The sequence below is a fragment of the Hordeum vulgare genome, chromosome 3H (genome assembly GCF_904849725.1).
Source record: "Hordeum vulgare subsp. vulgare chromosome 3H, MorexV3_pseudomolecules_assembly, whole genome shotgun sequence".
NCBI classification, from domain to species: domain Eukaryota; kingdom Viridiplantae; phylum Streptophyta; class Magnoliopsida; order Poales; family Poaceae; genus Hordeum; species Hordeum vulgare.
In genome coordinates this window covers 231904521-231926277 of record NC_058520.1, presented here as the reverse complement: position 1 = coordinate 231926277, position 21757 = coordinate 231904521, and the positions used below count along the sequence as shown (strand labels likewise).

At 48.1% G+C, this 21757-nt stretch overlaps 3 protein-coding genes across 3 annotated transcripts; 2 read left to right on the top strand and 1 right to left on the bottom strand.

The window, feature by feature from the left end:
* Positions 1–1898: 1898 nt before the first annotated feature.
* LOC123443582 lies at positions 1899–3055 on the top strand. The gene is made up of 2 exons (XM_045120008.1): positions 1899–2361; positions 2968–3055. Exons 1-2 carry the CDS (start codon positions 2013–2015, stop codon positions 2970–2972), a joined length of 354 nt encoding a protein of 117 aa, XP_044975943.1. The 5' UTR covers positions 1899–2012; the 3' UTR covers positions 2973–3055.
* Positions 2973–16214, top strand: LOC123443580 (probable receptor-like protein kinase At5g18500). Its single transcript, XM_045120006.1, has 7 exons — positions 2973–3666; positions 3788–3892; positions 4286–4408; positions 4701–4871; positions 4954–5083; positions 15445–15654; positions 15844–16214. The coding sequence occupies exons 1-7, from the start codon at positions 2996–2998 to the stop codon at positions 15970–15972; spliced, it is 1539 nt and encodes a 512-aa protein (XP_044975941.1). The 5' UTR covers positions 2973–2995; the 3' UTR covers positions 15973–16214.
* Positions 16215–16255: 41 nt separating this feature from the next.
* On the bottom strand, positions 16256–20554 carry LOC123443581 (pto-interacting protein 1-like). Its single transcript, XM_045120007.1, has 8 exons — positions 20369–20554; positions 19762–19852; positions 17991–18241; positions 17793–17919; positions 17287–17560; positions 17071–17203; positions 16906–16992; positions 16256–16669 (listed from the first exon to the last, which is right to left on the bottom strand). The coding sequence occupies exons 2-8, from the start codon at positions 19844–19846 to the stop codon at positions 16529–16531; spliced, it is 1098 nt and encodes a 365-aa protein (XP_044975942.1). The 5' UTR covers positions 19847–19852; positions 20369–20554; the 3' UTR covers positions 16256–16528.
* Positions 20555–21757: the final 1203 nt, after the last annotated feature.

Below are 21757 nucleotides of genomic sequence, written 5' to 3'. Positions count from 1 at the left end.
GAAAACAAAAAGAAGGGGGAATCTTCTAGGGCGTCGGTCCCGGACTGTCACATCATGCTTCCTAAATTTTCGCAGGGCTCACGAGAGTCGAAGATCATGCTTCATTGTTGGTGAGTATGACGCAATCGTCGATGGTGGGCATGGCGTGCGGCGTGATATTGAGTATCTCAGTGCCATGTGTTCTGGTCATTAGTTTTCAAGCACACTAGCAAGATGCACATTCAGTTTCATAAGCTCAAGAGCATTGTCCCCTCATTGGTGCTAGCCTTGTTACACCTTCCGGTGCGGTTCGTCCACGTCGACACCCACAAATTTGTGTGATAAAAGGAGATCATCGAGGCTAGGTCAGATACGGTGGATGGAGAAGAGTGGGGAGTGACTGGGACAAGACCGAAGCAGGTGTGTGACATATAGACAAGAAGTGTATATGCTTTGTACAAATCAACAAAATTTTCTAGTAAACCAAAAAGGCCGCAAGAGCATAACACATGGAAGCATACCTAGAAAATAAAGTAAGGACACCATATTACACTACTTGGAGAGAAAAATGACTCGATTATGAAGCATGGTTATAGTGTTGGAAGCATGCTTTTCATATGATGAAAGAAAATTGAGCACATTTATATTTCTTGGAATCACATCCCTAATATGCTTGAAGCATCTGTTACGTGTACTCGAATGTCTTTTTACAAAAAGAATGTCTTAATTGGCTACAAGCATTTCTCTAGTCGATGGAAATGAAAAATCATTACATAGAAAATTCATTTAACAGTAACAAGTTTAATTCATCATGGAAGCAAATTCATTGATAGTCGAAAGCCGATATAATTCCACACATTGGAATTTTTCTTGTCTATAGTGTCGAAGCAAAATTAGAGAAGACTCATTTAGAAGCAAATATAAATAGGAATGGAAAGTCACACAAAGCTCACTTTGAAAGCAAAAATAAATAATAACGGAATCCAAAATTCCTTCCCAAGGAAACAAACAACCTGAAGTGGAAACATAGTTATGGCCTTGATTTATGTGAGTAGTTGTTAGGAAGCAAACCAATCATAATTACTCTAGAATCATGCATGGAAACTAATTTACAGGATGACAAATCGTATGCTTTCTGTGAAATAGATCCTACGACCGTCCACTGTTCTGACAGGAAGCAAGGGATCAATAATCTGATCCCTAACGATTCCCTATTTTAACACCTCTAATTCAACAATCTGAACGATAAACACTACTATTTCTAGGTAAAACAAGGGACAAAACGAGCGGAAAAGATAGTGGAGCAACTGTTGGTTCTATCACCTCCCATCCACGAGGCCTTAAAGGGCAACTCATTTCACCACCATTTGATTTTCTTGAGAGAAACACAAAAGAAAAACGCAAGAGCAAAGCAAATACGCAAAATGCTCCAAACATACCACTTACCAACCTTTATTCAGTCCTCTTTCCTCGCCCCCTTTCCAAAATCTCGAGGAATAAAGCCGCTCTTGGTCTTAAGCTTGCCGGGATTCAGGTCCCCTACTTTTTCCTCGGTTGGGTGATCTGCTCCTGCTACTCTGGCTGATCCATCTTTCAATGTCTTGCTTGCGCATTGGGGTTTAATTTGCCCAAGAGGCGGACGCGGAGATCTAAAGATCTCTCAGGTGGACTCTTTTTGTTCCTTCTTTGTATGCCGGTTGCTGTTGCAATGCACCTCTATTTAATGCGCTTTTTAGCGATTCTTGTTTTGGATCTCGGGCTCTCTTCTTGCCCTTTTGAGTTTGTTGGCCAAATGTTTTCATGGTTGGTTGAATTTTCGAAAGAAGGAAAAAAAATGCTACAATTATTTCAAAAATTCTTGATAGAACTATCATCATTCTTTCTTTGTAATATAGAAATCGAGCTAGAAAAGAAGTGAAAAACAAAGCAACTTTCTTTCCTCCATTCCATTGCCCACATCGACAAGATGTGAAAGTTTCTCCAACCTTGACTAGCTGCTTCATCACCACTAGGAGGTGTTGTTTCAGGGAGAAATGTCCGGTACCTTTTATTACGGCGTAAACAGAAAGCGACACACACGATTTGGTACTATACGCTGTAATCTCCTGCCTCCTCACACGATCCCCTCCTCAACCAGCGCCCGCCGCCTCCCTGGCCCCCTTCGAGTCCCCCTCCGCCTCCCCTTGACCTTCTCCTCCTCGTCCGGCGCCGCCGCATCTGCGGCACGCCTGCCGGCGGGCAGGACCTGCACCTCATCTACGGCTTCTGAGTTTCGAGTGCCCCTGGTCGCCACCCCGTTCTTTGCCGCCCCATCTCGCCTTCGCCGCCGGAGCACTCGTTGCCGCCCCAGCTCGCCGTCGTCGCCGGACCTTTCGCTGCAAGGTACAGTGTGCCTCCCTCCTCCCTCCTTTCTGTCCTCAATCTTTCGTCCTCTCCTTGTCTGCTCTCCTTTTCCAGCCAGCGGCCGCAACAACCCCGAAGCAGACAGTTTAAGCAGATTCCTTTACAGGCATGAACCAAACAAAACCAGGATTTATCCCTTATGTCTCCGTTACCAGCATGATCTATTTCCCTTACCACTTACGTTACCACTCTCTAATCCAAACACCTTCTTAGTACTCTACTCGGTGCTAGAGTAGCTTGCTGTAGTTCACGTGTAAAACGCCCGCACGCCATGATCCACCTCCACTTTCTCCACGGCTTAAAACATAAAGGGAAATTAAATGCGCTAGCTGTCGATCTCTGTGTGTATGTCTCGGTACTGCGAGCAGTCACCATCGCGGGAATTTATTCCCCTTGTTCAGCCTCAGAGTAACACCTTGTCCTTGATTCCCTTTCAGCCCAAATCATGTCTTAATTACCGCAGTTTATTCCGGGAATCCGTCTCCTTATTATGCGCTTGTACCGTGGACGAAGAGTTAGCTGCAATGTCTGATCTGTGGAGCTGTGCAATATGTATGGGTACCTAACAGTTTTGCTTGTATGTAGGATAGGATCAGGACACTCCTAGTCCATTATGGAGGCGCCTTCGTCCTCCCCTACTCTGCAAGATCATCTCTCCCGGCTGACTGGCCCCTTGCATCTCAAAGTATGGGAGGTTGTATGTGTTGCCTTGGGAGTGTTCATGGTTGTCGTCTTCTTTTTTACTGTCTGGCTCACTATGCGGAGTAGGAAGAGGACCAGACTAGCATCTGCAAATATCCCAATCACCCAAATCCCTGCCATTTCCAAGGAAATCAAGGAAGTGAGGGTGGAGCAAGTCCCGGCAAGTGACTTTGGGGCGCATGATGGAGTCCTGCTAACGATCCAAGACAAGCCTAGTGACCGGGAATCAGACAAGGTCATGGTCCATTTGGGTGTAAGCAAATCGAGACGTGGGGACGAGAGCCACTCAGGGTCATTTCGTTGCATGGACAAGGATGCAGGCTTTCAATCAGCTGAAGAAGGAGGGTCGGGAACTTTTCGGCAAGGTTCAACTCATGGAATAACTGCCCCTTCACCTTTGGTTGGCTTGCCAGAGTTCTCCTACCTTGGCTGGGGTCATTGGTTTACTTTGAGGGATTTGGAACTTGCTACTAACCGTTTTTCCAAGGATAACATTATTGGTGAGGGTGGATATGGTGTAGTTTATCGCGGCGAGATCGTCAATGGCACTCCTGTTGCTGTCAAAAAGCTTCTTAATAACCTGTAAGACTTGCTTTATCACAATTTGGCCTGCCTGTTAACACTGCCCTATGTTCCTCCATAACCGAACATCCTGCTTTATACTGAATTCAGCTTTATCAAATGATGTGTTTTGATCTTGCAGAGGGCAAGCTGAGAAGGAATTCAGAGTAGAAGTTGAGGCTATTGGTCATGTCCGCCACAAGAACTTAGTCCGTCTTCTTGGTTACTGTGTGGAGGGTACTCAGAGGTACTTGTACTGTCTTTCACTGTCATACCTTTGGTCTTGTATGACTTTGCTATTTGCTGGCGTGCTTTTGGCGTGTGTGCGTTGGTGTTGGCTGTGTGCATCCTAGTTATGCAGAGGCTGGGTGTGTACTCACTGTGTTTGTATCCTCTTGATGCCTCATTTCGAGTCAATAAAATCCACCCTTTGTTGAAAAATATTCCTGTCATACCTCTATTTTCATTGGTTACATATCGCATTCAAAACAGAAAAAGTTGGTTACATATCCTTGGTACAGTTATTAGCAAGAAAAAATATTCTTGATCTTCAATGCTCTACAAAACATAAAATTCGTTTAACTGCAATGATTGTATGGAATTATGTTGCATCGTTCCTTACTTCAAGTGACCATTTCAGGATACTTGTCTATGAATATGTGAACAATGGAAACCTAGAGCAATGGCTTCATGGAGCTATGAGTCACCGGGGCTCCCTTACATGGGAGGCCCGCATAAAGATTCTTCTAGGGACAGCTAAAGCGTGAGTTCTCCCAGAAATTCCCTTTCTTTCTCCTAATGTCGTGTCGTTTATTCTTTATTTTGCTAGTTGGATAATGCAATCATAAAGGTCCCAAAATCACATCATATTTCTTCCTGGAGCTAATTCTGCTACATTAAATACTAATTGCTCTATAACATAATGTTATTCACGATGGAAGTGAAGCTTAAGCTGAACGAATTCCTAATACCATATTTATCTTGTGTAACACTTTAATTCAATATTTTTCTCCTCTGAATTAGCCGTATAAATACTTTAATTCAATTCATTGCAGGCTTGCTTACTTGCATGAGGCAATTGAACCAAAAGTCGTGCACCGTGATATCAAATCGAGCAATATTTTGATCGATGATGATTTTGACGCTAAAGTATCAGATTTTGGTTTAGCTAAGCTTCTTGGTGCTGGCAAGAGTCATGTAACTACCCGGGTTATGGGAACCTTTGGGTATGTTGGGCAACTAATGAGCTAGAGTGCAGTTACACTATGTTACTGATAGTTAATAATGTGCTGCATTTACTCATTGCAGCTATGTGGCACCAGAATATGCAAACACTGGACTGTTGAATGAGAAAAGTGACATTTACAGCTTTGGAGTTGTTATTCTAGAGGCAATTACAGGGAGGGATCCTGTTGACTATGGTCGCCCGACAAAGGAGGTATTTGTCAGTGGTCAAAACTGTCTGTTAGATGCATTCTTCTTGTTTGTAATACCATTGTTATGACTGGTTTACATTACAACCTGAGAAGGCCCAGTTAATAGAGCTGGCCTAGTTATCTTATAGTATTAGGGGCTTAGCCCAGTTTATTATCTTTTCTAGCCTAGAGAAGTTATATATACTCATGTAAAGGACACCTTTTGGAATTAAGCAAGATCAATCTGTTTTGTTCGGCTCCTAGAAGGAGCCGGTGCCCTAACCCTAGCCGCCCCTACTCTCTCTCTCTCTCTTGCGACAACGGCTCGCCGCCGGCAGCCGTGCCCATCGCCACGCCAGCCACCCTTCCACCCATATAACCTGCGATCTAGGTCTAGTAGGTATCATATTCCTATCAATTTGGTATCAGCTAGACCAGGATCGACCATGTCGACACCACCACCCACTCCAAGCCTTCCGTCGGCCACCAACCCCCTGCCGTCGGCCTCCCTGCCACTGGCCTCCTCGGCCGCCGTGCCAGTCTTGATCGGGCTGCCTGCCGCGATCGCCTGGCCCCCGTCGATCTCGGCCGGCCTCGTCCTCTCACCCTGGGAGATACATCCGCGCTTCTGGAGCTCGGCCACGCTGTGGCATGCATCCGATCGCTCCTCGCGGGGCCTTACGCGCAGCAGTCGGCTACCTACGACGGATTCCGGGACCCCCTGAATTGGCTCAACCAGTGTGACCTTCATGGGGCAACGCACGCTCGCGTCCGACCGCACCTAGATCGCCTCGTACCACCTTCTCGGCATCGCCCAGACGTGGTACTACGCCCTCGAACAGGACGAGGGCGGGATGCCGCCGTGGGAACGCTTCTGCGACCTCTGCCTCCTCCTGTTCGGCCCACCCGTCCGCGGTAGCCGATTGGCGGAACTCGGACGCCTTCCGTTCCTCTCCTCGGTGCAGGATTTTGCCGACCGCTTCCAGGAGAGGGCCGAGCTCTTTGTTGGCGGCCTTCCCGACCATATCCGCGTGGACGTCGAGATGCGGGGACCGTAGGACCTCCAGACGGCCATGTACTATGCCCGCGCGTTCGAGCAATGGGCGGTGGCCATGCAGCAGGCGTTCCCGGCCCGGGCACCTCGCCCACCCCCTCGGTCGGCCATGCCTGCACCCAGCCGGCCGGCCCAGCCGACGACAGGAACTCCCGCCACAGCAGCAGCTCGACCGTTCCGCCGGCTAACCCCGACCGAACAACTCGAGCGTCGCCAACATGGGTTATGTTTCAACTGCGACGAGCCCTACGTGCCAGGTCACGTATGTCGGCGCCTCTTCTACCTGGAGGCGGACGACTACATCGAGGAGGATACAGCTTCCCCCGAGCCTGTTGTGGCGGCTGCCCCGGCATCAGCCACCGCCCTCGTGGTCTCCCTCCATGCCCTTGCTGGCATACGAGCGGAGAAAACGCTGCTGCTGCCAGTGACGGTTAATGGGGAGCGCCTAATAGCTCTACACACAACTTCCTGCCCGAGTCTACTATGCGTCGACTGGCCCTCCAGCCGACGGGCGGCGAGCAGCTCCGAGTTACCGTGGCTAACGGTGACCGTCTTCGCTGCCACGGAATTGCGCGGCAGGTTCCCATCCTCATCGGCGGCGAGCACTTCGCCATCACGTGTGCATGCATTGACTTGGGCTGCTTCGACTAAATCGTCGGCGTCGACTTCTTGCGGACGCTCGGACCCATCCTTTGGGACTTCCGACGCCCTGACCATGACTTTCTGGCGTCAGGGGTGCGAAGTGCAGTGGAAGGGCGAGGGTGGCACTTCTCCAGCAGCTCCCTCCCAGTTGTCGACTGCCATCGCCGACTCCGAGCCGCCCCCGTTGGCTACTCTCCTGTAGCAGCACAACGACCTTTTCGACGAGCCCCAGGCAGGGTCTTCTGCCCACCCGGATCTGCGACCACCGCATTCACCTCCTCCCGGGGACAACACCCGTTGCCGTACGACCATACCGCTACCCACAGCTGCAGAAGGACGAGCTGGAAAGCCAGTGTGCGCTTATGCTCGCCTTGGGCATCATATGGATTTATACTTCGCCGTTCTCGGCACCAGTGCTCCTTGTTCGCAAGCCCGACAACTCGTGGCGTTTTTGCATTGATTACCGTGCTCTCAATGCCAAGACGTCGAAGGACAAATTTCCTATACCGATCGTGGAGGAGCTCCTGGACGAGCTTCACGGGGCACGCTTCTTCACTAAGCTCGACTTGCGTTTTGGCTATCATTAGGTTTGGATGCACCTGGACGACATCGCGAAGACGGCCTTTCGCACGCATCACGGCCACTTCGAGTTTTTGATGATGCCTTTCGGTCTCTCCAATGCACCGGCGACATTCCAGGCCTTGATGAACGATGTACTCCGGCCCTACTTGCGATGGTTTGTGCTCGTTTTCTTTGATGATATTCTCATCTACAGTTCCTCTTGGGCAGAGCACTTGCAACATGTAGCCATCATCTTCAACGAGCTTCGAGCGCATCAACTCCACCCCAAGCGCCCGAAGTGCTCGTTTGGCACGACATCCGTCGCATATCTCGGCCACGTCATTTCAGCGGAAGGAGTTGCCATGGACGCCGATAAGATCACGACAGTCGCGTCTTGGCCAACACCGCATTCACCGCGGGCCCTCCGCGGGTTCTTGGGCCTTGCTGGATACTACCGAAAGTTTACTCGGGAGTTCGGCCTTCTTGCCGCATCACTCACACGGCTACTACGCCGCGATGCCTTCTCCTGGGATAACGAGGCAGCTACCGCCTTCCAGTCGCTCAAGGCGGCTCTTACCATAGACGCCTTCTCCTGGGATGCCGGATTTTGAGCAGCAGTTCATGGTCGACTATGATGCATCAGGCGTGGGCTTCGGCGCGGTTCTCCACCAGGGCGTGGGGCCGCTTGCTTTCTTCAGCCGTCCCTTCGCCACACGTCATCACAAGCTTGCGGCCTACGAGCGAGAGCTCATCTGTTTGCTACAGGCTGTACGACATTGGCGACCGTATCTTTGGGGACGACACTTCCTGATTCGCATTGATCACTACAACCTCAAATTTTTGTTGGATCAGCGCCTCTCCACCATTCCGCAGCAGCAGTGGATCAGCAAGCTGTTCGGCTACGGCTTCACCATTGATTACTGGCCAGGCCGCCTCAACATCGTGGCGGATGCCTTGTCACGCCGCGGCGCCGACCCTGTCAATGGCGCCCCAGACACCAAGGGCACTGCCCTTTGCATCCGCTCCGGGCCTTCATTCGTCTTCATCGATGACATTCGCCGAGCCACCGCGACGGCCGTGGATGCTCAACTTCTTCGGCAGCGGCTTGCGGAGGGAGATTTACCGGCGCCATGGCGACTGGATGATGGGTTATTCCTCCACGGTCATCGCCTCTTTGTGCCCGAGCATGACGATCTCCGTCACCAGGCTCTTCGTTTGGCTCACTCAGCTGACCATGAGGGGGTGTAGAAAACTCTCCACCGCCTCCGTGCCGACTTCTATTTGCCCGGGGACCGAGCATTGGTGCATGACTGCGTGCGGTCTTGTGTGACGTGCCAACGCAACAAGACGCAGACGTTGCAGCCAGCCGACCTCTTACAACCTCTTACAACCCCTTGAGGTGCCTTCGCAGGTGTGGACCGACATCTCCATGGATTTTATCGAGGGCCTTCCTAAGGTGGGCGGCAAGTCCGTCATCCTTACGGTGGTGGATCGTTTCTCCAAGTATGCACACTTTATCGCATTGGCCATCCCTACACCGCCACTTCCGTAGCGCAGGCTTTCTTCGACGGCATCATCCGCCTCCACGGGTTTCCTTCTTCGATCGTCAGCGACCGTGATTTGGTCTTCACTAGCCATGTTTGGCGGGATCTTTTCCGCTTGGCAGGCGTCATGTTGTGCTTGATCACGACTTTTCATCCCCAGACAGACGGACAATCAGAGGTCGTCCATAAGGTGATTGCTATGTACTTATGCTGCATTACAGGTGATCGACCACGAGCTTGGGTGGACTGGCTCTCGTGGGCGGAGTACTGCTACAACACTTCGTACCACTCTGCCATGCATGCCACCCCCTTTGAGGTCGTCTACGGTCAGCCTCCTCCAGCCAGGGACGACGCGGACTGAGGCGGCGGAAGTACCTCTTCGCGACCGCGATGTCATCCTTGCTGAGGTGCGACAGCGTCTTCTTCAGGCCCAGCAGCTGTCCAAGAAGTACTATGATGCTCACCACCGCGAGGCTGAGTTTGCGGTGGGTGATTGGGTGTGGCTGCGTCTTCTCCACCGTTCTACTTCTCCACCGTTCTACGCAGTCACTTGACCCTCGTGCCAAGCGCAAGCTAGGCCCCCGCTATGCGGGACCTTTCAGGTGTTGGAATGCATAGGCAGTGTCGCCTACCGCCTTTAGCTGCCCCCCTAGTGCTCGTCTCCACGATGTCTTTCATGTGGGCTTATTGAAGCCTTTCCATGGGGAGCCGCCGGCAGCCGGACCAGATCTTCCGCCGACCTCAGACGGGCGCTTACTTCCTGATCCAGTTAAGGTGTTGAAGGTTCAGCAAAGTCGTGGTGTGTGGCGTCTTTTGATCCAGTGGCACGGTCTTCCAGAAGAGGATGCTACTTGGGAGACCCTTGAGGAGTTCCGCAAACATTTTCCAGACTTCCAGCTCGAGGACGAGCTGTTTGCGCAGGTGGGGAGAGATGTTATGACTGGTTTACATTACAACCGGAGAAGGCCCAGTTAATAGAGCTGGCCCAGTTATCTTATAGTATTAGGGGCTTAGCCCAGTTTATTATATTTGCTAGCCTAGAGAAGTTATATATACTCATGTAAAGGAGACCTTTTGAAATTTAGCAAGATCAATCTATTTTGATCGGCTCCTAGAAGAGCCGGTGTCCTAACCCTAGCCGCCCCTACTCTCTCTCTCTCGCGACAATTGCGCCTCGCCGCCGGCAGCCGCGCCCATCGCCACGCCAGCCACCCTTCCACCCATATAACCTACCATCTAGGTCTGGTAGGTATCATATTCCTACCAACCATCAAGTGGCAAGATATGATTAGGACGGTAACATTAGGATGCTTCTTATCTCAAGTTGAATCCTACTCAAAGTTTAATTTGTGTCTATTAGGACATGGAATGCTCAGAGCTGGCTTTGAAAATATTATGTACATGCAGTTGTGTTCTGTGTCATTTTAACTTCCTATATAAAATCACAATATGTGCCCCCAGTGCCCATGACAACATTGTCGACTGGCCTTGGAGATTGACATAATGTATTTTGCCGTCGCTTTTAAATTAAATCATTGGCAACAGGGCATTAGAGCTCCTAGCTTTGTCATTTGCATAGCTGACATATGAACTTGAGCACTGTCTAACTAGGAAATGTGTCGTTCCAACCAGAGCTGTTCCTGAGTTGGGAAGCTAGGCATTGATGGAGGTAATTACACAAAACATCCACATTTGGAGCTAGGGTAACTACATAATTGGAGGAAAAGGGCGGCGACCTAAGTGCGTTGGACCGGTTTGTGCCCTAGACCTGGTATGTGGCTTGGTTGGGGTTATGTGGCTTGGTTGGGGTTGGTTGGGGTCTCTGGCTTTAGATGTTAGGCTTAGGTGAGAGGTCTCGGTATTCGGCTCACACTTTCTGTACCCCTTCATCAATGGATAGGAGTAGCGACATATGTCAAGATGGCGGCTTCAGACATATTGATGTATTACTTTGTAAGGTCTTTGTGAATAATTAATAAAGTGGCTGCATGCATCTCCCAGATGCAGAGGCCGGGGGTCATCCTCCTTCCTAAAGAAAAAATAATTGAGGGAAATCCCGGATAACCATCGGTTTTGAGGCCGATGAGTTACAAATAGCGGGTTGCTACTGGCATGCCATCCTCAACGACGGCCGGGCCACTACTATGGCGATCTCCATCCTCGGTGTCTCCATAGCATGATGGTAGCATAGTCGCACCCAGCACAAGACCATGCCGACTGACGCGCGACCGCGGCAGGATGGTGATGGTGGCCATGTCTCATCGGGCCCCGGTTGGTTTGGACACGAGTGTTGGGCGGCACTCGGCGTCCACCTCGCCATCTGGTGTGTTGATGCTACAGGCTTTGACGTCTGTGTTGTGTGAAGGAGCAACATCAGCGCCAATAGGCCAACTCAATGAGGGAGGGAGAGCAACGAGGACGCTGCCCGCTCCTGTAAAAAAAAAGGATTGGAAGGAGCAACTAGCAGCCAGGAGTACTAGAGCCTCGATCTACTGTCGCCGCCCGCTCCCGTGGGGCGCCGCCGCGCGACACCGGGGCGTCCCTGCCTCCCTCCTCTGGTCTCCGCCATCACGACGCCAGGGCAAAGCCCGAGCGGCTCGACGGCGGAGGTCTTCTTGCGCGACAGCTGCTCAAGATCGCCATGGCGGTTCTAATCTTGATCTCCTCGGCGGTGATGGTGGACAACAATCGCTTGAGTGTGGCAGGTGGCGGTGGCGGCCATGTTGCGGCTACTCAACCTCCGGTTCGGCTTCGGATCGCAGTGGCGCTCTTGGTCTTGATCTGCATCACGTGGGTGCCCAGGGCGATGACCTTGGGCTTGGTGGTGGTGGTCATCTCCTCCGTTGGAGGTGGTCGTCCTAAGGCTAGGTGGTCAGATCTCGAGATCGGTCATCTAGTCCCAGCTGCGAGTCTGGGAGACATAGTTGCCGGTGAAAATCGAGCCGACGGCGGGCGACGGCGGCGTTTTACGCTGTTACCTTGATGAAGGCATCGTCATGTAACTAATGTCGACCAACTCGTGCTGCTCCGAGGGAAACCCTAGGATCCGGTCTCTGTCTTGGGAGCACCGTTTGTGGAGCAGCGCTGGTAGACAGAGGCAGGAGGTGGAGTCGCTTTGTCTTGCACGGAGCTTCGGTGGAGATGTCAAGCCGGCCGACAGGTGCTAAGCTGCATCATATCTGTTCGGCAGGTGCTACGCACTACGGATCGTCCAGAGACTTCAAGTTGTGCCGGCTGGTGGTACTTGGTGGCATGGTGTTGTGGTGTACAGGTGGCGACTGAGATGTGCTCAACAGTTTGCACGCAGGGAGGTGGTGCCCTTGGGCGTTGTGGTGGAGGCGACGGATGGCCGGACTGGCAAGGATGAAGCAGATCTTTTTCTTGAAGATGGGTCAGCGGTTCGATGATGATGACGGCTTCTAAGACGTGTGCATGTGGTGTACGCTCTAGGTTTGCTGCACCAGCTGTAGGTTCCAATATGTTATGCGGATGGATCGGCGACGATACCGGTTTTAGATATGAGAAGTGAGAGCACTCCACATTATCGAGTTTGTAGGTGTGAGTGATGACTTCGGATGGCTTGATGTATGTTCTTGTGAGTGATGACTTCGGGTGGCTTGATGTATGTTCTTGTTAGACCTTCGTTGAATAAAAAACAACAAAGCCTTTAGTTGTTAGGCCTTTGTTGAATAATTAATAAAAATGGTTGTATGCATCAGATGATGCAGAGGCTGGGCTTTTAACCTCCTTTTCCAAAAAAAATAGGCCAACTCAAAAAAGAAAAAGAAAAAAAAGTGTCAATAGGCCGACCGCATGTAGTTCCACGACTCCGGCGTCCTTGTCGTGTCCGAAGCGTGCTGTAGCAGAGCTTCGACTCTGGAGCGGTGGTTTTGGGTGTGTTTTGGAGAGAGAAGGGGTGGCTGAGGAGAGGAGAGGAGCTTGGATACTCTTGGCTTGATAATACCAGCCATAACTAGACTAACTAATGAGGAAACAAATTGATATGGATATGATAGTTCCCTTTTCACTGTCATTTCCATGTCCGTTAATGGATACAAATACAAGTTCCAACATTACTGAGTGCAAATAAGAATTGGATAGTGTTGGAACATATGTATATGGATCAAATGTGTACTTAATCATGTTAGATGTTGTTAGGAAGTATTAGTATTAGTCTAGGAGTCCTTATTAGTCTATTAGTATTAGTCTAGGAGTCCTTATTAGTCTATGTTTACTTTCCTTGCACCTCAAGTCATGTGTAATATATATATGCCCCTTGGGCCTTCAATATAGATAAGTTGCTTTCCTAACATGGTATTAGTGCCTAGGTTTAGGTCTCCGGACGCTGTAACTCGTCCTTACGATCCAACTATTTTTTTTCTTCTCTCGATCGATTTGTTCTGGGTCGATCTCGTCCTCCCCGTCGTGCTCCCTCACCCCGGCCGCGTCGGCTCCTCCCTGCCTCGCCGTCTCGCGCTGCCTCGTCTCCCGTCGCTGGTCCAGGACCAGCCGCCGCAGGTTGCGCCGATCTCCTGCCTCGGATCCAGCCTCCAGCCGCTGTCGCCTCCAGCCGCCGCCGCCTCATCCCGCTGGATCTCGCGCCCCCAGACGCCGCCTCCCTCCTTATTTCGGTGGATCTTGCAGGTCTCGTGCTGCGGTGGTGGCGCCGCAGTCGAGGTCAACGAGCTGGTGGCCTTGCACGCCGAGGTCGCGGTCGATGAGGCGCTCGGCGTGGACGAAAGCGGTCGACGCGGCAGGGGATGGGATGACTCATCGAGGAGGGCCCCGAAGAGCGGGTGCTTGTCGCCGCCAGATCGATACAGACACGGGTGCCTGCACTGGCCGCTACTCCCTCCAGGATGTACGCCGCCGTCGACTTCCTGGCCGCCGGCCCCGCTGCTTCCCTCCGCTGCAACGTCTCCTCACAGCCCCGGGTGGCCGCTAGAAGTCAACCACCCTGCAGCAGCTCTTCCATCCAGATTGATGCGCTTGCCTGCAGGATTATCTACTGTGTTTCCTGTTGTGCGTTGCTGGTAGTGCTACTATCAGCCATGTGGTGCTGCTAGTCACACCATAAATCTGGTTTCCACAGAAAAAAAAACCCTCATGTTTCTTCTGCTGCCTTTGCCGCTAGTTTTTCCTCTGCCATCGCATCTTCATCTAGCATGTGCTTTTTTTTTCCGCTGCGTCCATCAAATCCGTTGATATTTTGTGTTTTCTCATGCCATGTGAGTCCATCATACCTTAGTCCGTCAGCCTTTCTCTGGTCCTGATCCTTTCTATGCAACTTTTGTGGCCATATTGCCCTTGTTGTTTTCTATAGGATTTTCTGGACTTCTTTAGCATTGTCGATCTACGTCCATCGTGCCTTATCCGCCGAGCTTTTTTCGCCGACGGTTGTCGTGGACTTTGATTTTCTGCGCAATGCTTTATTCTCTTGATGTGCCATCTTCTTTTGACAACCCATCTTCTCTTGATACTTATGTTGTATCTTCAAGTGATGCGGTGTCTTTCTCTGATGTGCCATCTCTTCGGTGTCTTCCTCTTGATGTGCCATCTTCTTTTAACAACCCATCTTCTCTTGATACTTATCTTGTATCTTCAAGTGATGCGGTGTCTACCTCTGATGTGCCATCTCTTCGTTCTCTCCTTCGATGACTCGGCAAGTTTTGAAGACTCTTCATGCTACGACGACACTCTCAAGACGCGGATTTGGATTATCATTTTTTTTAGTATTACACTTCTTCAAATGCAATGCTATTGCATACGCTTTGCATTTGAGGGGGGGGGGGGGTTAGGAAGTATTAGTATTAGTCTAGGAGTCCTTATTAGTCTATTAGTATTAGTCTAGGAGTCCTTATTAGTCTATGTTTACTTTCCTTGCACCTCAAGTCATGTGTAATATATATATGCCCCTTGGGTCTTCAATATAGATAAGTTGCTTTCCTAACAGATGTGACTATCCTACAATTTCGTTGGAAAATGCGTAAAACTTCATCAAATAGAAAACTGGTGGCCATACTGATGTTTGCCTTGTAGTGCCAAACAAACACAAATCTTATTTGCCCAAATTAGAGGTCAAGTCGGTAATCTACCCAGAATCCAGATATTATTATATATCTGTATCCATATCTGATACAATTTGTATACTCATCCTTTTTATTTGGATGTGGATCATGCTTGGTAGATCCTTTTTATTTGGATGTGGATCATGCTTGGTAGATCGTGTTTTTCCCCCTGATTACAGATACTGGATAATCCATATTATCATTTACCAGTTTACACCCTTGTTAACAAGATAGTGCTCATCTATACATAAATAGCATAACTTGGTCATTCAGAGCCTTGAGAGTACATCTTTATCCTCAGCCTTTGTAAATTTCTAGCATGTGCTAGGGGCGCACTCTCGTGCGTCTATGGTGTGGTGAAAAGGACATAACTTGACCACATTGATTTATAAAATTATATTTGTCATAAAAATCTTTCATGTGATGCTTAGTGTCTTGCATTATCTCTTGAGTGAAATCAGGGGGCCATTCCTTATGCTTTTCCAACTCAACACATGATTTTGTGCCATTTGCAGGTAAATTTGGTTGACTGGTTAAAAATGATGGTTGCTAGCAGGCGTTCAGAGGAGGTGGTAGATCCCACCATAGAGACACAGCCTTCGACAAGAGTTCTCAAGCGTGCACTTCTAACAGCTTTGAGGTGTGTGGATCCAGATTCAGAAAAGAGACCGAAGATGGGTCAAGTTGTGCGGATGCTGGAGTCAGATGACCCAATTCCTCGTGTGGTATGTAATGTAATATTTTTTGAAAGATAAGAGAAAAGCAACTTCATCCTTGTTTACGTCATGCATGTATACATTTCATGTCAATGTGTGAAGGGATGGAGCCATTCATTCAATTAACTCACACTTAGTCTCATATACGTTGACCGTTGATTCATTATGATACTGAAAGCAGAAAAATGATGTGAGCAGGACAGAGGATCTAGGCATAACCGCGGGGGTAGCACTGGAATGGACTCCCAGCGGGACAACTCCGACACGGACAAGAGTGACAACCCAGATTCCAAGCCGAGCAGGAGCAGAACATCATCTTCCAAATGAGCACACACACATTGACATTTCTTGAACAAATTAGTAATGATGGAAGCTTTGACTACGAAAGAGCTGATGAAAAACATGTATTTTGTGTTGTTTCTGGATGGTTGTGACAGTTTGTGTATGATTTATTTGTAGAGGCTGGTTTTCCACTTATCAAAGTGTGCTGCTGTAAGTTGTTAACAGTGTTGTGTACAGTTGTAGGCTCATGAATTTAACGCAAAGTTGTTGTCCGACATCTTTTAAAACAGCCCTCCCAAATTGTTGGCATTTCACGGAAGGCAAAGAGTGACCAAGCAAGAAGCACATCGTCCATTGATTTGCTCACTAATACTAGGAGAGGTCGAGAGGCCACCAGACGAAGCAATGCAGGGGCCAATGTACAACAAACAGCGCGAGCCCCCGCCAAGGGAGAAAGAAAATGAGATCACACCAAACCTCACCTCACTTTACCACACATGTACAACGCCACCCCACAAAATCCAGGGCAAAACCGCCGTAAGCATCACCAGATCATCGCAATCGGCAAAATCACCTGCGCGCGCATGCAGCCGGTTGGAGATCACTCGACGGCGGAGGCTGAGCCGGCAGGTCGGTTGCTTGACCGAGTGTGCAGCAGCGGAGCCAGAGCCTTGACGACGATGCTCATGTTTGGCCGGAAGTCCGCCTCGTACTGCACGCACAGAGCAGCCACGGCAGCCATCTGTTTGCCACAACATATGGTGAGTCTCGCTACTACTTTGACAACCACAAGAGTGACCAAGGACATGTCGGTAATCCGTTTCAGGTCTACTTCCACCATAACAAAGCAGCTTTGTTGTGGTTTTACAAGGACATGTGTTTTATGCAAACAAGCTTTTCTGTGTGCCATGTAACTGGAACAAAATTATGTTTAACAACAGCTGCAAACTATATATATCATCATTATTTTGTGCTTACCTTGGCGATAGCCTTTGGAGGGTAATCCACACCAAGCTTTGGATCTACACACTGCCTCACCTTGTCTTCACTTAGCCTTGGTGTAGCCTGCACATAACAAACACTTTGATTTTATTTTCATCTTGTCAGGAACCAGTGTAGAATCTGAAAAGGCTAGCTCCATACCCATGTCACAAGGCTCTGCTGGCCACGAGGTAGTGTATGATCAACTGGTTTGCGGCCAGTTAAAAGCTCCAACAACACCACTCCAAAGCTGTATACATCGCTCTTTGCACTTAGCTGCCCAGTCATTGCATACCTGAGAAGCAAACGGCAAGTGTAAGAGGACATGTCAATTTGCCCGTCTCAATCCACAAGCACTCAAACTGTATGGACGCATACTCAGGAGCATGATAACCAAAGGTGCCAAGAACACGTGTAGAATGAAGGCGTGCAGCCATGTCAGGGGCCTGATTCGACACATCGAAATCTCCTATTTTTGCAACATCGTTGTCAAAGAGCAGTATGTTGCTGGACTTGATATCACGGTGGACGACACGTGGCTCTGCCTTCTCGTGGAGGAATTCGAGCCCTCTCGCAGCGTAGACAGCGATCCTCGCCCGCTGCATCCATGATAGGATTGGTCCTGGTTGGGATCCCTTGACACCCTTTTTACCTGTAATGACCATGGACCGTAGATTCATCAGCTTTGCTAGAGAGTAGAGAATCTTGAATAGCTCTATATTACTGAAATAAACGAGGTCAGCTATAAATGGTATCTCATTCCATCGTGACTATTCTTACTCAACAGGGGCTGAAATCTTCTTTCATAAATGCATCAAGCCAAAAGGCCCAAACAAACATGCCCTAAGAGTTTACGAAATTACAAGGCTTAAATTGTTCCTCACCATGGAGAACATCATGCAAGGAGCCCCTTGTTGCATACTCATAAGCAAGAATACGGGTGCTCCCTAAAGCACAGTACCCGAGAAGTTGGATAACATTGTCATGCTTGAGTCTTGAAACGGCCGATACCTGCAAAAAAAATGGAAGTTAGGGGCACCTACATGAAGAGAGATTATCTTGGAAGGAAAGAGGCTTTGAACCTGCACAAGGAATTCTTGGTCAGGCTGTTTGCTGGAGTCAAGCCTCTTCACTGCAGAATTCTTGCCATCCTTCAGTACACCAAGGAAAACTCTTGCGTATGAACCCTCTCCTATAAGAGCATCACTGCTGAAATTCTTGGTTATTTCCTTAATTTCGTCTAGGGGAATGGCTGGTACTTCAATTGGCTGGCTTCTGCTGGTACGGATGGCATGGGTTGGCACTGACCCCCGGTTATAACCATAGTTACCCCCTTCATTCAAAAATAAATAAATAATAAATTAAAGTGCTCAGGAAATAATTGCTTTCAGTGGTAACAATTTGGTGCAGAAGATGCATATTTTAACAAAAAAGGTGCACATTTGAAAATTGTTGATGCACAATTGTTTAGATTTGCATCCAATAAAAAAAGGGGCAACCCGGTGCACATAGCTCGCAGGGTCTAACCACTTTGGGTCTTTTGCATGCAGCCTTTCTCTACATTTTTGCACGAGGTTGTTTCCAGGACTAAAACTCACAAGGCAACAACTTTAGCAAGCCACTGGAAGCAAGGGGCAACAGCTTTACTGAACAGCGGCCATCTATATGCTTGATCTTTGTAAGATTTCTCAACAGATATACTGGGAGTAAGAAGATTTTCCCATATGATGTATCAGCCTTATATGAAAACCCGTTTAGGAGAAACTAAAGCCATAAATTATACTCCCTCCGTTCCAAAATAAGCATTTCAACTTTAGTACAAATGTTGTACTAAAGTTGAGACAGTTGTTTTGGGATGAAGGGAGTATATAATTTTTTGGCTTGAATTTGGGATTTGGAGTTCTCCATTAGTATCTAGTTGGTGAAATAGGAACTTGAGTTCTCCATTAGTATTTGGAATTTCTGTTGAAGAATTTCGTCAGCGTACAGATGCAGTATTTGTTATGCTAAGGCCTTGAAGAAAATATTGTGCCCCCGTATAGAGGAAGAGAGATGAACACTATGTACAGAGAAGCACACGTCTTTCTTAAGGGAACGTGGCAAGACCCTATAGCACTAAGACAAGGAAACCACTCAGCCGATGCCACAACCGTTCAAATGTTCCACATGGTATCGGCTAAGGGTATCTCAAACGCGGATCACCAAAACGACCGCAAATGTCCGAATCAGGCTGTTCGGACACTTTTAGCCATCCAGTGCGGATGACCAAATGGGACCAGACCTGTCCGGATGTCCAAAATCTCACAGACATCGGGGAGCTCTGGGGGAGTCTGGACGTCTGCCACGTAGGACTCCGGCACGCTGTCCCATCCAAAAATCATCTCCGACCGCCCGGCTTAGAACCCGCTGTGCATTCATACCGATTGAAGGTAAATTTACAGGTACCAAGTCCAAAATTCAACACATTTTACAGCTAAAGCCTATCCTGAATCTGCTTCAACATGTCAGTTAGTGGATTTGTGTTGATAAATGTGATACATAATGTCAATATTTTCACAATTAACATGGTCAAAAGTGGAATTATTATTTTCTGGAGACAACAAAATAAACTAACTGGAAGCTGCTAATTGTATTTACTGTGCGAAAGAATTGTTTGCACATTTAGAGTTACATCATGCATCTGGCCATAGGATGATGAATAAGACAGTATTCCTCTCCATTGCTGAATTAACTCGACGCTTAACTATCAAATCTACAATCGAAGAACCAGATTGGATTCAAAGTGAGAATCAGTGCAAAGCAATCTTTGCGATCATAAGAAATATGTGATGAAGCAAAGAGAGAAGTAACAACCTGGGGCAGGGACCGGAACATAAGGATCATCGCGCTTCTTCTTCTTGCCAACATCACTGGCACCGCAGCATGAAAAGCACCCCATCGCTTCCTAAAATTCAACAAAAATGGATGTGCAAAATAGATTGCGTGAATCGGGCATTAGATCCTTCCAGCCAAGCAAAATATATTATTGCTTTCAGGACGGAGTTTCTTTCTTTCTTTACTCTTATCCGAGGGAAAAAAAAAAGAAAGAATAGAGAAATCACCATCAATCAATGGTGTAAATATGAACACTGGCGGCATTTGCGATGGGATGAATAATAATTATAATTATAATAACAAAGATGAATGATGAAACCCATAAACCGGGGACCCGTTCTTGGGGATTAGTATCTGTTTGCACCATTTCACGAACCGCGACGGTTATATCTCATTGTTTGTATTGGCCGGCCACATCATGGGTTGATCGCGCAAACAAAAATTGTCACATTCGAGAAAGGAAAAAAAAAAACAAATCTTGAATCAAAGGGCCGTGGTGCATGAGATAGTAAATAGGAAACAAAAGAATCCACCGGACCGGTACGAACACAGGAGCAAAAGAAGGAAGGAGCACAGAGGCGGGTACCTTTCCTTCCTCGTTTTCTTGATCTAATCGGAAGTCAGAAGCAACGCGAAGGGGGTGGAGAGGAGAGGAGACGGGACGAGGAACACGACGCGGTCTTCCTCGCCCTTCCCCTTCCCCCGTTGGTTGCTGCGTTGCCCCCCTCCTCTCTCTCTCTCTCTCTTCTTGCTTGTTGGTTTTTGTTTGATTTGTCCGGCCGTTTCCTTTTTATTACGCAATATATCCTCTCTCCTCTGACGGAGCCCCTTTCCACCACCACCAGCCAATTGGAAAACCCACCGCCCCCTGCTATTCTTGCCATCATCCATGTGCATGTTTATTTACATAACGCACATATGTTTTTTTTTTCTTTGATGGACACAGTATACATGATTTATACAGGCCCACTCGCTAGCTCGACCCCATCCGCATTATCAGACTGGTACGAGGGGTCACATCCATCGTATATTTTGATCGGATCAGGGATGGCGAGTCTCTTCTCATCCTCTTTCGAGAAATCGAATTTCGTTGGCGCCATCCACTTCCTCTACAACCCCTTGCTTTGAATGAGGTACCCTCCAAGGGCCTCGTATTGTCCTTCGTGCCTTGTCGGCATCATGACTCCGTATAATTGTATCATATAACAATCTTGATCTAATAGGATCCGAATCTCTAATAGCATACAGTAAAAATGATTAATACAATTGAGTACATTCAATATACTCGCAAGTTGCATAGAAATGATAACAAAATATCACATGCAATGCTATGCCAAAGTAATAGTTAAAGATTTATTTTTGTAAAACAAAATTTATATTGATCATATATACTCTTGAAATACTTCGTCGTCAACCATCATACAATATAAGTTTTTCTAGTCACAGAAACGTTTAAGCCTCACATAAAGCAGAGTTCTATTGGACAATTAATCTCTCATGCTACAATAGGAATAGGAATCTCCCTGACACTTAGTTTTTTACACAAGGTTTTTCATGGACGCTTAGTCTTGCTAACTATCACCAAGACAACATCGAGAATCACACAAAACATAAGGTTTCCTCTAAGAATCACAAGGACAACATAGGGTCCTCTAGGAATTATCTTATATGTCGTGGTTATCTCTATAGTCGCAAAGAAAACATAGGGTTTCTATAGGTCACAAAGAAGGAATCACATAGAGACACATGATCATGTGTGGATCACACAAAAGGGATTCTCTCAATAAGCCACATAAAAACATGGAGTCAACTATCTACATACAAGTGGAATGAAGACCTAGGTTTACCCATGAGTCACTTAGAAACACGAGCTTTACTACACTACCCACGAGTCACAGAAAAACATAGGCTCAAAACCCCACTTGTGAGTCACCCAAGAACACACAAGGTTGGTAATTTTGAAAACAAAGTGTTA

Coding starts and splice junctions, on each gene's coding strand:
- LOC123443580 (XM_045120006.1), top strand. CDS start 2,996: ATGGAGGCGCCTTCGTCCTCCCCTACTCTGCAAGATCATCTCTCCCGG. Junction 3,667..3,787: donor AAAAAGCTTCTTAATAACCT/GTAAGACTTGCT, acceptor TTGATCTTGCAG/AGGGCAAGCTGAGAAGGAAT. Junction 3,893..4,285: donor TGTGTGGAGGGTACTCAGAG/GTACTTGTACTG, acceptor TGACCATTTCAG/GATACTTGTCTATGAATATG.
- LOC123443581 (XM_045120007.1), bottom strand. CDS start 19,846: ATGGGGTGCTTTTCATGCTGCGGTGCCAGTGATGTTGGCAAGAAGAAG. Junction 18,242..19,761: donor TGTTCCGGTCCCTGCCCCAG/GTTGTTACTTCT, acceptor TTTTGAATGAAG/GGGGTAACTATGGTTATAAC. Junction 17,204..17,286: donor TTTGGTTATCATGCTCCTGA/GTATGCGTCCAT, acceptor TTTGCTTCTCAG/GTATGCAATGACTGGGCAGC.
- LOC123443582 (XM_045120008.1), top strand. CDS start 2,013: ATGTCCGGTACCTTTTATTACGGCGTAAACAGAAAGCGACACACACGA.